Source organism: Opisthocomus hoazin, chromosome 7 (genome assembly GCF_030867145.1).
Source record: "Opisthocomus hoazin isolate bOpiHoa1 chromosome 7, bOpiHoa1.hap1, whole genome shotgun sequence".
Classification (NCBI taxonomy): domain Eukaryota; kingdom Metazoa; phylum Chordata; class Aves; order Opisthocomiformes; family Opisthocomidae; genus Opisthocomus; species Opisthocomus hoazin.
This window is the reverse complement of record NC_134420.1, coordinates 47756808-47770344: the sequence shown is the minus strand read 5'-3', so window position 1 is coordinate 47770344 and position 13537 is coordinate 47756808. Positions and strand designations below refer to the sequence as shown.

Here is a 13537-nt window from a genome sequence, read left to right as displayed (position 1 = left end):
AGGGGCAATGGGCACAAACTGAAGCACAGGAAGTTCCGTCTGAACATGAGGAGGAACTTCTTCCCTCTGAGGGTGACGGAGCACTGGAACAGGCTGCCCAGGGAGGTGGTGGAGTCTCCTTCTCTGGAGATATTCAAGACCCGCCTGGACAAGGTCCTCTGCAGCCTGCTGTAGGTGACCCTGCTTCGGCAGGAGGGTTGGACTAGATGACCACAGAGGTCCCTTCCAGCCCCGAACATTCTGTGATTCTGTGAAGGGCGAACGGTGGCTTCGCACCTTTGTGCCAAGCTCCGGCGGCTTTGCTGCCTTCACCGAGCCAGCGGCTTCCCTGTCCCCGCGGAGGGACACCGGGCCGGGCCGCCGGGCTAGGCCGCACGGTGCAGGCGACACCGCCCACCTGGCCGCGCGTTGCCTAGCAACCCCCGACGGCACAGCGCTTCCGCCTCGGCGGGCGCCATGGCGGCCCTGGACGGAAGCGGCGGCGGCGGGCAGCCAATGAGCGGCCGGGAGGGCGGGCGGTCGCGGGGGCATCATGGCGGCGCCGGGGGCGCTGAGGCTCTGGTGGAGGCTGGCGCTGGGCGGCCGGATGAGGTACCGCTCCGCGGCGGCGGGCTCACTCGCTCCCCTCGGCCTGTCGGGGGCCTCGAGTATCCCCGTGCGTCGCCGCTCTGCGGCAGGGGGTGGCGGCTGCAGGGGCCGGGCCTGCTGGCCGGGCCGCGGACCACGCTGAGGCTCCCCCTCTCCTTCCCTCTCGCCGAGGCAGGTGGCGTCCCGCTCTGCTGTGCCGAGGACGAGCGCTGCCGGGGCCCCCGGCGGGTTCTGCCTCTGCGGTTGGTCGCCCGCCGCGGTGGGCATCGTCCTTCTCCCAGCCGGGCCCGACAGAGAGCGACCGCAGCGAGGAACAGGTCTTCCTCAGCGAGAGCTGCGTGAAGGTGGGACCCCGGGAGGCAGCTCGGGTATCCCGGGAGGGATTCTGAACTGCCGGGCCTGCCCTGAGAACGCCGGGAAAGCCTCTGAGCGGCCGCCGGTTTGTTCAGCGGGCCTCTTAATCCTCCTCTTCTTTTTCCTTGCAGAGGCTGCTGGAGATCACAGAAGGCTCAGAGTTTCTTAGGCTGCAGGTGGAAGGGGGTGGCTGCTCTGGATTCCAGTACAAGTTTTCCTTGGACACGGTTATCGGTCCTGATGACAGGCAAGGACAAAGGGGTGTAGTGGTGGTCGGGTGTGACTGTTGTTTGCAAAGGTGACGAGGAGGGCGTGCATGACATGATAGTACGTTGAATTGAAGGGAGCAAGCCTGTGAGATGAGGAAAGTGCTCAGGTTGTGCTTCTCTGTCGAGTCTGCAGCATGGTTAATGGTTAAACATGGTGCTTTTCTGCAGGGTGTTTGAACAAGGTGGTGCCCGTGTGGTGGTGGATGTGGACAGCCTGGCCTTCGTGAAAGGTTCTATGGTGGACTTCAGCCAGGAGCTGATTCGCAGCTCCTTCCAGGTGGTGAGCAACCCCCAGGCAGAGAAGGGTTGCTCCTGTGGGACTTCCTTCTCTGTCAAATTCTGACCGGACTTCCCATGGATGGACACTGTCTTCAGGCACTTTCGCACAGTCTTCAGAGCATTTTTGCTACTTCTCATTGCCAGCTGCTCCTCTCATCTCCCTTACCCTATAACATGGCTGTTACACATGACTGCAGCAGTGTGTGTGTCTGCGCTGAGCCTATCTCCAAGACCTGTTGGCCTTCCTGTCACATTAGAAATATGAGTCTGATGTGTGGCTGGGCAGGGGGGTCGAAGGCCCTCCCATTGAGTCCTGAGGTTCAGAAAGGACCCCTTTGCTTTCTGAACTCCTTCTCAGAGAGGCATCTGGGTGTGGCTGGATCTAGTCTTAGTCCCAGACTTGGTCAGCGGTTTACACCTAAAGAAGTGCGTGTGTAGCCACTTATCAGAGTCAACGTTTGCCTGTCAGAGCCCTTTCAAGGACTTTTACTGAGCCAGGTTTGCAAAGTTGAACAGAAGTGATTTATTAAGGCAGCAGATAGAACAAATTCAGAATTGCCATTGATAAATTCATTTGCTGCATTTAGCACTAGTCTTAAGGCTAGCCAGTAATTAATTAATTAAGCAATATTAACAATTTCCTCAGGTATGACCTGACATAGAGGCACGAATCTTACCAAAGAGACATCACTGCTTGCGGAGGAGGGAGGTCCAGACCCATCCAGTTAGTTGGAGTTCTCATTCTCAAAATAGAAGATTCTAAATGCCACGTTTATATTCCTGGTGAGGTGGGACTAAGTCAATTACCATGTGCTGGTTGACTCTTAGCAAGTGTTGCTAATTATGGAAGTTTGGTGGGGGTCAGTGGTTCAGCATGGGAGTGGGGAATTCAGTACAGATGTACGTGGGTCTCTAGTTTTGCTGAAGCAACGTCAGGCTGCAAGACCTTCACCTCGCCCCAGATGTCACCCAGCCAATTTAAGCGCTAGATCACAACCTGTTATATCAGTTTTGCAAGATAAGTAACAAGTCTTACAAGATAAACAACCTGCAAGCTAAGCACGTTGCTCAAGTCAGCCCTGCTGCTCCTTGCTGACTTAGAGTGATTTCTGTATTTGGCACCGAGAAGTCTGGTGTCCTACGCTTCCCTCCAGAAACATGAAGTAGCTGTGAGCACGCACACGGGAGCATCTTCAGCGCCTTGTGAGCCACCAGCCTGGTGGTGCTGACTCGCCTACCCTGTTCCGAGTGTGGAACCACCTAACTGCTTGTCTCTGCAGGAGATGGCTGTATATATGCTTGTGTGTGTTTACTGAAAGTTCTTACTAAAAGTCTTTGAGGTTGATTGGTATTGCTTGTGCGTTTCCACATGGGTGGAATCTGTGTTCTTTCAGGTTGCTGTTGCTTATTGCTTGTCTTCCAGCTGAACGGGATCAGAGTCTCTCTGCCATACACATCCCACTGTTGCTGGCTCTGCACTCCCCAGCTCACCATGGGCTTTGCCAGACACTTCGCTGTTCTCTTGCTCAGTGGGCTTCTCTCTGTCCCAGCAACCTGCGGTGGTTTTGCTGTCAGTCCCTGGGATGAAAGTTTTTACTTGGTCAGAGTAACTGAAGCTGAAAAATTGAGGTAGGCAGAATTAATAGTTTATTTCTTTTATTTAAAAAAAGAAAAAGCTTGTATGTATGAAAAAATAAAATACACAGCCCTCCATCCCCCAGTGCTATTTTAGGCTGTTCCTAAACCTGACTTGGAATTTTAGGTCATACAAACTCTCGGGTTTCATGGTGTCTCTGCTGCCTTCCCTTGCCAGCAGGAAGGAAGGCTTAGGTGACACAGGCAGAGGAGGATCTGGAGCACTATTGAAGGGTCCTCACGTCCTTTTGACTTAGTCGTCTGAGAGTTTTTTCTATAACTTGCTTCACTGTTAAATCTGTCTAACTTATGCCTGGTCTGATGGAAGAAGGAAGTAGCTCCTTTCCCTTCTGAAACTCCCATGGAATGGGAAATCTAGAAGTTTCCAGAATAACGTCCTTTTGATTAGTTGTTTTCTGTAGTTTATCTGCCACTAGATGTCTTTTAAATCAAAGTGATTCACCTGCTTCTGGGTGAAAGGAGAGATGGGGAAGATATTTTTGTTCCCTTTCTTGTGTTTTATCTGATCATAACCAAATTGTTTAAGACTCGAGTCTTTCACGTGAGCGTGGGAGCACTGCATGACTTTGATCTCGAGGAAACGGCTTATGGCAAACCCTGAGCTTTTTAAGACTCTGTGCCACAGGCAGTTTTGTCGTGAAGCTTCCCAGATGTCTTTCTAAACTAATGAGCAGAGCAGACGTACAGCACTGATTTGCCTACTGATTTCTGGCACTCAGAGTTGGTAGCCACCTAGTTTCAGTTTCATCCGTAGCTGTTAGAGGAGTTTGTAAGTGATCTGCTCTGGAATTGTCACATGGGGAATATGGGCAGGATTCAGAGTAGCAGCTCTTTTGGTTTAGCCCTTTCCGTTTCTGTTTCCTGCAGTTAACAAGTTCTACCTTGTTATGTTGCTATCGGAGGGAGCTGGATGTAGCACTGTCCCGTTTTTGTAAAAGGGAGTAAAAGGATGTGATTATAAGACTTGTCTAAACTCCTGCAAGATGTTTTGGCCCTACCCTTATGCTCCCAGGTCTTGAATGTGATGTTGGACAGAACTATCTTTGAAAAGTGTAAGACCTAAAAGCTTGTGTAGGTAGAAGACATTAGATAAACTCAATTTCTTTCAGCTGGGATAACTGAGCAGTGAAAGTTGTCAGGAGGAATCGCTCTCTGAACCAGGAAGTACGGATCGATCCTTGATCCATTTCGCACAGTCTGACCTTGGTCAAGTCTCTTGGGATCTGTTAAGGGAAGTAAAAGCGCAGCAGTAGTCCTGGGGAGGTAGCAAACCAGCAGCCACCAAGGCTGTTTTCCCTAAAACCTGCCTTCAGGCCCTGTAAGCATGTAGCCTTCGTCTTGGCTTACTCTTCTTACCACATGTAAATGTGCCGTGTCTGTTCAGCCTAGCCAGGTTCCACCTGCCTTCACTCACTCTGCACTGGTGAAGTGAATCAGGCAATCGAGCATGTGCCTCCTCCCTCCCAGGGATGAGGCTTTGGGTCCCCACGGGTGCCGCAGGGGAAGCGTACGTGGCTGCTCTGCCCATGGTTCTGGCAGTACTGCTCCGACCACACTAGATGGACCCCTCACTCCTTGGGAATAGCTGCACTGGACATGCACCAGCATTTTGGCTTCTGTCTGGGGTGGGCCTGGGTCTGGTCCCTGCAGGACCTGGGCAAGAGCGGAAGTTTCTTTGCAGCTGCCTGCTTTGGAGGCAGGCTGGAGCTGAGTTCGTCTGGTATTGTAGCAGTGTGGTCTCCGCATCAGAGAAACTGCTAGGAGCTGGAGAGGTTCCAGCTGTACAACACGTTGCTCTTGGTCTCCTGGTTCTGCTTTCTGGGAGCAGCTGTAATCTGCTGGCCAAAGCTGCTAGTCTTCCAGCTCCCAGTGGGGAATGGGTGCAAAGCGCTGTCTGCCACCTACAGAGTCCTCCTGACTCTTAAAAAAAGTCTGTCAGTACATCACAAATCGAAAACTTCTGTCCATGTCTAGGAAATCAGTGAAGGGCGTCATGTTAGTGGGGAGGGTAAAGGTGACCTTCGTGAATTTTGGCTGTGTAGGCAGAAAAGGCGAGAACCTGGCTCCTATGGAAGCGAAAACCCGACTTGTCAAGGTTTGTACACTGAATAGCCGTAGGGGGCAAAGATGGCATCACACAGTCAGCTGTGGGGCAAGACCAGCGGTGCCAAGAGAAAGGTGCAGGGGATGCAGTTCTGCCTGGGCTATGAGGGACTGCCAAGGCACGCCTGTGAGATGCCTACAGTGTGGGAATAGATGGGAGCCCTTGCACTGAACCACTGAGAAAAAGCGGGAGTGCGGAGCTGGAGGTGCTGCCTTTGCTCCATTGCAAATGAGAGACTGCAGTGGAAAAATCTTTCTCTGCTCCCACGTGAAAAAGGAGGATTCTCTCAGTTCACCCACCTGACAAGGAATGAATGATCAAGAAAGATATTTATGGAAACCTAGGTTAAGATGAAACTTTAAGGGAAAAGGGCACAATCATTAGTGTCACTGACAGGCGGGTAGAAAAGGATGGAATAGAAATCCTCACTTTGGTGAGGGTTTGTTGGAGCTCTGCAGGGACTTGTTAGCAGACGACCAGCACACCCTCAGCCTGTGACTCTGGCTCTGTTCTTTGGATTAGGTATCTGCCATTGCCTGTTAACTGTGGGTCCTTCTTCCAAGCTTCAAGCCAGGCAGTGGTAGAGAAATGGCAGATTTTTGTCATGCTCCTTTTCTCATGGTTTATGCACAGGAGTACTGTGCTCATCTTGGTGGGCTTCTGTCTGGTGTTAACTTGCTACAAAGAGCGTTTGGGGGTGAGTGGCTCCTGTAAGGCTGAGGACCAGCCTAGGGTGGATGTTAGAGGAACAACTGGCCCTCTCACCCCAAAATTTTCATCTGCAAAATTTTGCTAAGCTCAGTCCTCTCCCTTGTGAAATTCTGTGTCTGTACAGAGCTGTTGGGTGAGCCAGGAAGACAGCTAGGGGTGAGGAGATAGTAGCCCCTGGATGGCATCCACTGGGGCTTCTGCTGCATACGCACAGTGGTGTGGTTTGCTGCCTTCTTGGGGCTTGCCTGAATCCAGCACCTGGGGGAGGAACCACTGAGCAGTGGAGGAGGCGGTAGCAGGAAAGCAGAAGTGCATGAAAGAAGGCTTCTCTTCTGTCCCCCACACTGTGAAGGCAAATGGTTTTATATCACGACTGTCTTCAGCCTTGCAAGCATTTTGAACATCGACTAGCAGCTGGAAGTAAAAACCAGAGTGATATAAGCCCCACTATGCACACCCTTAGCTGGGGGTGGCCAGATGAGTATTGAGTTCAGAGCAAGCGTGCTGTATTTTCAGGGTGAGCTGCTACAGCACGTGCTTGAGGACCAAACTGCATGCTCTCTCCACAAGCAAACACAGCAGTCAGGTTCATCAGCAGAGGGTGTGATGGGACATGCACCATTTTGATGCTTCGTTCTTTTTGCCTGTTTTCATGCACCCCGGCTGAAGTGCTCTCCCAGCATTCACCATGCTCCTCTGGAACGGGCCGTAGCTGCCGGAGAGACTGGCAGCAGAGAAGAGGGTACCCTCGCGTAGTGGTGTATTTGTTATGACTGTCAGCCAGCCAGGAAAAAGAACCCCCATTCAAGGAGTCAGAGCATTGGTGGGAATAAACTGCAGCCGTCTGTATTATATCAAACTCCTCCATTTGGGTCATCTCTTTCTTGCCTTTTTTTTTAAGGGCTAGGTGTAGGATTAATGGTGCAGTTTGGATCTTGCTTATTTCTGAGGAATATGTTTGCTCAGCATGGTTTCCAGGGTTAGGCTGCAACTGGCAGATATCTGCTCAGGAAACAGCTCTGTAGATCATGAACTTGGGGTGGGTTTAGCATCCAGCCGTGGACAGAAACGAAGCTGTTCATGACAGTGAGATGGGCCATTACTCTAAGGCTGTGATTCCTCGCCCTGTGGGGAGCAGTTTGTGCACAGTGCTTCCTGCCTTTGGCCTTCCCAACACTTGCATGGCTCTTAATATTTCCTGCTTGAGCAATAAGAGTTTATGGCCCTAGTCTTTGTGGTTGATTAGAGCCCAAGTTTGTGCCCCTGTTTTAATCAGTGCTCATTTACCTTTGGCATCCTTCAGATGAACAGAATGGTATGTCTTTCAGTTGCCATGGAAACAGTGAGACTAAATGCACATTTCCATGGCAACCTGCCATTATCTTCAGCTCTATCTGTGGGTCTCATTTTCTGACCATGGGGGTGGGGTAGTGAAAATGGAACTTCATCTCTCAAAAAAATAATTTTTCTTAAAAAAACAAAGGACAAGAGAGATGCTACCACCACCATCATCACCACCCCCTTTCCTCCTCTGGCTCAGGCTTAGGGCCAAGAGAGGCCCACGGCTACTGCTGCCATCCCGTGCACTGGGGCTCCGAGGTATTGCCTTCAGCTCCTTCACTCTTCTAAAAATGGAGACGTTCAGAACAATTTGATGACAATGTTCCAGCACTTCTCTGAGGTCTTTGTTTCCTCAGCTAATGCTCCCAGAAAAGGCCGTTGAAGTTAATCGAACTTTCCAACAGGTTCCGAAGGTTGACGTGTCCCAGCTCCTTTTGGTCCGAGGGGCCAAGTGTTAATTATGGGGTCTAAGACTTGGAGGAGAAGCCTTTGTCTGCTGGGACTGGAGGCAGCAGGGCACATCACATTAACCTTGGGAAGGAGGGACCTGCTTGCAATGGGGGCAGCATGGACTGCTCCAGGAGGTCGTAACCATCAGAGAGTTAGGGATCAAAGGCAACGTTTATCTGTGTTGTGTGCGACTCAGGGGATGGAGGGCACAGAATGAGATGTTTGCAGTGTGATGGGTCTTACAGCCCCCTGGCCAGAAGTGCAGTTGTCCACTGCTAACATCTCTACCCCCCACCAGCCACTGACTCAAAAAAAGGACAGAATCTGCTGTACTTTGAGCAATTGCACACAGCTGTTCCTTAAGCCTGTGTTCATTATTCTTGTTTTAGCTGGCTTGACCTTTAGCTAATTCCTCTTATTCATGGTCTAATCTTGGCTGCTGAGGGAAAAAGCTGGTGTCTTGCACTGTTCTAGCCTGATTCAATAGAGTCATCCATGGAGAGGATGTGGTAGAGCTCTCCTTTCACATCTGCCCCACTAGTCTTTCACCAGTGCTGAAGTGGAGAATGATACAGCTCGGTCTGCTGGGGAGTTAGCGTGGAGGCAGATGTGGTCTTCAGAGCAGGCCAGCCAGGTGAGGCAGGTGCTGCTCAAGCACAACTCTTTTCCTTGCTGTAGTCTACCACAGCGCTGATTGCACATGACAGAGCTGTCACAGTCAACCTGGGTTCCTGTTGTCTCATCAAGCGGAGAATAAAGACCAGAGAGCGCCATACATTGCTGAGCTTGCAGGATTTCACCCTGGAAGAATTACTGCCTGGATATATTACCAGGGTTTGGTTGGGAGCTATTGCTTGGAAGACACTGAGAGTAGTCTCTGAAACGTGGGGACCTGCCTCCTGAGCTGATATGCTGAGCACTGGGACAAACTGCATGGTTTGCATGGGCAGAAGTTTGCTGGAGGATGTGCTGCCGGTGCTGGACCAGGCTGGCTTGGCTCCATCTGGTGCCATGGCAGAGGCTGCGGAGGAAGGCTTGCTGTACGCACCCCGTGTGTGAAGCGGTGGCTGCCCTTCAGCTGCTGTGGGGAGCAGCATGCCCCGCCGACCTGCTGCCCGGCAGCCTGAGAGCAGGGGCAGCCCGGGCTCCTCCTGCTGAGGACCACTGCGGGCTGGCAGGCTTGTGCCGTGAGCTAGAACCATCAGGAGGGTTGCCTGCGGGCTCGGTCATAGCCCTGCTGCCGTGGCTGGCAGAGCTGCACAGCTGGGATGGCTTTAGGCTCTCCCCCTCCTGTCCGTAGCGGCTGGGCAGGATTGAGAGAGGGAGCGACACAGCCCCTCCTTCAACTTCCCCTGGGTACACGGGGTCAGTTCTGCTTGCTGGCACCCTGCGCTGCGCCTGGGCAAGGGTGGCTGTGCTCCGGCTGGTGTGTCCGGCAGGCTGCATTCCATCGCCTCCCTGCCTACCCACGCACACTTGCCGCAAGCTTCAGACCTGGGAGATTCATGTTAAATGTAGAAACTTTTCAGGGAAGAGCTAATAGTGTTTCAAAAAGAGAATTCAGTAGATGCCTTTGGTGACAAAGGCAGAAATAACGGGGCGATGCTATTGTTAGCAGAACTTTATCTACCAGCGCCTGCAGGAGCTTAGTGGGGAGCAGGGAAGCAGTGGGACTGCATGGCAGATCCCTTGGCCTCTTGATAAAACGCTTCCCCCTGCTGCTGCTGCTGTCCTATGTTCGCAGATAACAGTCACAGGCCAGAAATAGGACTGCCATGGTGAAAGAAGTTACTTAATCCTCTTTGAGCTGAGCAAAAATGTATCAGTGAAGAGCCAACTCACAGGGCAGAGCTGAATTACATGAGAGAAAATCATGTCTGCAAATCAAATGGAGCTCCAGCACTGTGAGAGAGCAAAGACAAGACGGGCGGGTATGGGAGAAGAGGGAATAGCCCAGAGAAGCTCAAGGGTGGAAGGCAACTGGAGGTATTGTAACAGGCAGAAGAACCTGGTGAGACCTGGGAGCCACTGAGAAGACAAGAATCAGTGAAGGGATGGCCTGTAGGTCATTTAGAGAAAACGAACGGGATGGAGGAACAGGGAGTGGGCAGCCAGTCCGAGGGGGTGCAGGGCCTGAGCAGAGTACGTGCCCATGGCCATGCCCGCTGGGTGGCCGTCCCCCTGAGGTACACCCGTGGGGGTGCCAGAACCGTGAAGCCGCTGACCCACTCTGCTTTCTGCTGGCTAAACTTTGGATGGTGACAGCCTGCAGGAAAGGACCCTCAGCAAACAGAAAGTGCCAAAGTTTCAGAGGTGAAAACCAGACCTGCCAAAGGACTGGGAAACTACCTGCCTTTCAAGGACTGGGCCCCACTGGCCTGGAGAAAAGGCTGAAGATCTGAAAAGCAGGGGTGCACAGAGCCTCGGTCAACATGTTGCGTGATTAGGACCCTCCAAATGAGTAGAGGCTCCTGTTGTAAGGAGTTGAGGAACAGACTTGCTGCTTGAGGATGCCCTCTTCTACAATATGCTGGGCATTGCGGTTTGATGTCCTCTTGATCTGTGCTGGATGTGATAATTCTACAGGGCAGATGAGACCACTGGAAGTGTCAGGTTGGGAGGGCTTTACCTAAAGATTGGGGCTTGGGGGGGATAGGGGAGGTCCTAGCCCTCCTGGGACTGGTCCAAACACAAAGTAGTTCAGCAGGACAGCTTATTGAGAGGCTTGTTTATCTCAAGACAAAATGAGGGCTCACCTTGCACAGTGTATACTACACTGGGCACGGAGAGGTCTCACTTACTGCCTGAGCTCCTCACCTAATGCTTAGCTGTGAAGGTCCCGCTACATTTAACCCCACAAGCTTCTTGTGGCCTGGGGGAACCTGATCACATCCTCCCAGGGATCCTGATTTGTGTCACTTGCTTTGGAGTCTGTGCTCGCTTTGCCCCCTCCCCTCCTGCTCATGTTTTCCAGAGGCATTTGATTTATACATACGCATTCCTTTCCTCACAGGAATGAGTTTTGGTGCGTGTTGGTTGCATGAGAGAAAAATTGATAGTGCAGGCTGCAGAGCAAAGCAGCTGGGATCTTTCTTAGGAGAGCCGCAGTCGTTAATTATAGGAGTCTACCTAAACCCTGGCTCAGGCAAGAAGCATTTTCTAGATCTCCCTTCCTTCTTTTGTACCTCCTTGCACAGGCTGTCACATCAAAGCCAGGATTCGGGGACGCGTCAAAACGACACCCACCTTTTTGAATAAAAATGGGATACTGAGTGCCAGGAATCAGCTCCCTTTCTGGCTCCCTCCTCTCCCAGGCTGCTGCGAGGGGCATGGTCCCGCTCCCCGGCAAGGGCTGCAGGCAGCTCTTCTCTGTCCCTTGGGCTTGCTCCCGCTTTCTTCCTGCTTCAGGCAGCACAGTGAGTCATCTGCTGCCTTACTAAAGCCTCTCTGGTCTGATCTGAGCACCAGCCTCCTCTCCCTGGCTCAGGTCTGTGCAGGTCGGCCAGTGCCTCAGGATGGCAGGTTCTCCAGGGGTCCATCTTATTATCAGAGTCACCACAGAGCTGTATATTTCGGTCACAAGCAGCCTCACGTGTGCATCACGGGCAGAGCCAGCAGCACTGGAAAGGATTTTCTCTGTATGAATTTACCCCAGGGGGAAAGAGAGTGGGGGAAGAGAGGGAGGAAGCATAACCGGGACGTCCTTAAAAGCCGGATACTCCCTATGCGTGTGCCTCTCCTGTATGTTTCTGTCTGATGATCCCAGTACAGGCCATGCTGTTGCCCTGCTTCAGACACTGCTTACGCAGATAACCTCGTCTTAACATCGCCGGCTTGCTCACAGCCTTTGCTCATGTCACTTCATGGCCTATAATACCGAGATAAGAGCGCTTGCTGCAGCAGGAGTCCGCCTGCATTAACGACTAAGAGATACTAAGAGGAAAGAGGGCTAAGAACATACCTAGGGCAGATAAAGCCAATTTGATCTCTTTGCAGAAGAAAGTTGTTACGTGTTTTCCTTAAAGTTTCACAGGACTGCCAGGACATGTGTGTGCCTAGCCAAGGGAGGTGCAGTCATCAGAAGCTGATTTTGATGCCCCAGATGGTTGCTCCTGGCCTTTTGCTGGGGCTTGGGCGGGGACAGAAAGGAAGGGGTCTGCCGGCTCGCTAATTAAAAGACTTTCTCTCTCTGCTGCTCGGAGGGGGAGGCAGAACCCGCGCCTGATGAGAGGCTCTCGCCTGTGCTGGGACCCTTCTTAAAAGCTGCTAAACATTAAAAAAAAGGAAAAAAAAAAAATCTGCAAGCACTTTGATAGTCCTCACAAGAAACTGAAACAGAAGAGCCTTTGAGCTGCACATATAAGAAAAACCTCTGTACATCGCTGCGGGAAGAAAGGCTGGCGGAGCCGAAATCTGGCAACAGTCCCCAGCTGATAAGGGAGGTGCTTTTCTGCTGCGAGCCCCTGCCACGACTGATGCAGAGACAGAGAGAGGAAAGGCACAGGATCTTCTGTAGGCAATAACTAGCACCTCAAACCTGCTGGGGTGTCAGTGGGATGGGGAGGACGAGCCAGCGCTTGTCCTCTGCCTCCGTGCAGGGGCTCACCCCAGCAAAGGTGTCCAGCCTTGCCACATCACCTCTCCTGTGGGACCCCCTCCCGCTGCGGGAGCCCCCCAGCCAGGCAGCATCCCCCTGCTCCACATCCCCTGGGTTTCCATAGCAATCGGTGGTGTCAGCCGCATAGGGAAGCCAGTGAAGGGAAACAAAGGTTTCTCCCCATCGCGGGCCAGCGGTGGGGTGGGAGGAGAAGAGGAGCCTCCTGATGCTTCTGATGCTCCTGATGGAGGTAGCGGCAGCTGGGTTGCCCCAGTTCCCCCCCAGCCAGTCCAGGGCACAAGGGTGTGATGGGAGCGTGCAGTCCCCAAGGGCTCTGCAGGGCAGGTTTTGGGGGACTGCATGCACCCCAGAGCCAGCCCCACTCATGCCCTCCTCTTCCAGGACACCCTCGGGGGCAACCACTACCAAACAGTTGCCACCCCTGACTTTGTGTCCTCTCCTCCTGCAGCCTCCATCTCTTTCCACCACAGCCTGCTACATTTTCCCCCCCTTGATGCATTGTCAGTCAATGAAGTCAGACATTAATCTTTGTCTTTGGTGTAGGGGCCAGAGAGGCACAGGCAGCTTTGAAAGCAGCAGTTTTATTCCCAGGATGGGGGAACAGGGCACTGGAGTAAGACCCTAGGGAGGGAGAGAGGGCTCAGGTGGTGGAGTACAGGTATCCAAGGCAGTGCCCCAGCAAGAAGAGAAGGAGAGGCCTGGGAGAGCTCCCTGTACCCTCAGCACCATGGGGAGAGTGGATTTCATCACCCGCTAACCATCCCCACCCCTCCTCACACAGATAGGAGGAAGGGGGAGACCTACCCGTTCGAGCCACATGGAAAACTTGGGGGGGACTTTCAGAAAATAAAAGTGTCAATTCAAACCCCAAATGTTTCATATTCTTTAGCATTTACAAAAAAAAATTTCAAAGATAGGTCAGCTTTGAGGTGGAACTGTCGTGTTGAAAGAAAGCCAAGCTACTTCATTTAGAAAACGTCTAAACAAAATGTTTTGACATTTTCAGGAAAAAATTATCCCATACATTTTCAGACAAAACTTGCTAACAAATGTGACTGAAAAGTTTGGCGTCCTGAAAACTGCACTTTGAGGCAAGCTTGACACGTGCCAAACGTGTTTCATACACTCCTGGGCACAAGCCAACGCTCCGAAGTGCGGCAGTGTCGG

General features: G+C 52.3%; 1 protein-coding gene across 1 annotated transcript; it reads left to right on the top strand.

Moving 5' to 3' along the window:
* The first annotated feature begins 510 nt into the window (after window positions 1-510).
* On the top strand, window positions 511-13242 carry ISCA2 (iron-sulfur cluster assembly 2). The gene is made up of 4 exons (XM_075425590.1): window positions 511-591; window positions 764-932; window positions 1074-1189; window positions 1380-13242. The coding sequence occupies exons 1-4, from the start codon at window positions 533-535 to the stop codon at window positions 1552-1554; spliced, it is 519 nt and encodes a 172-aa protein (XP_075281705.1). The 5' UTR covers window positions 511-532; the 3' UTR covers window positions 1555-13242.
* Window positions 13243-13537: the final 295 nt, after the last annotated feature.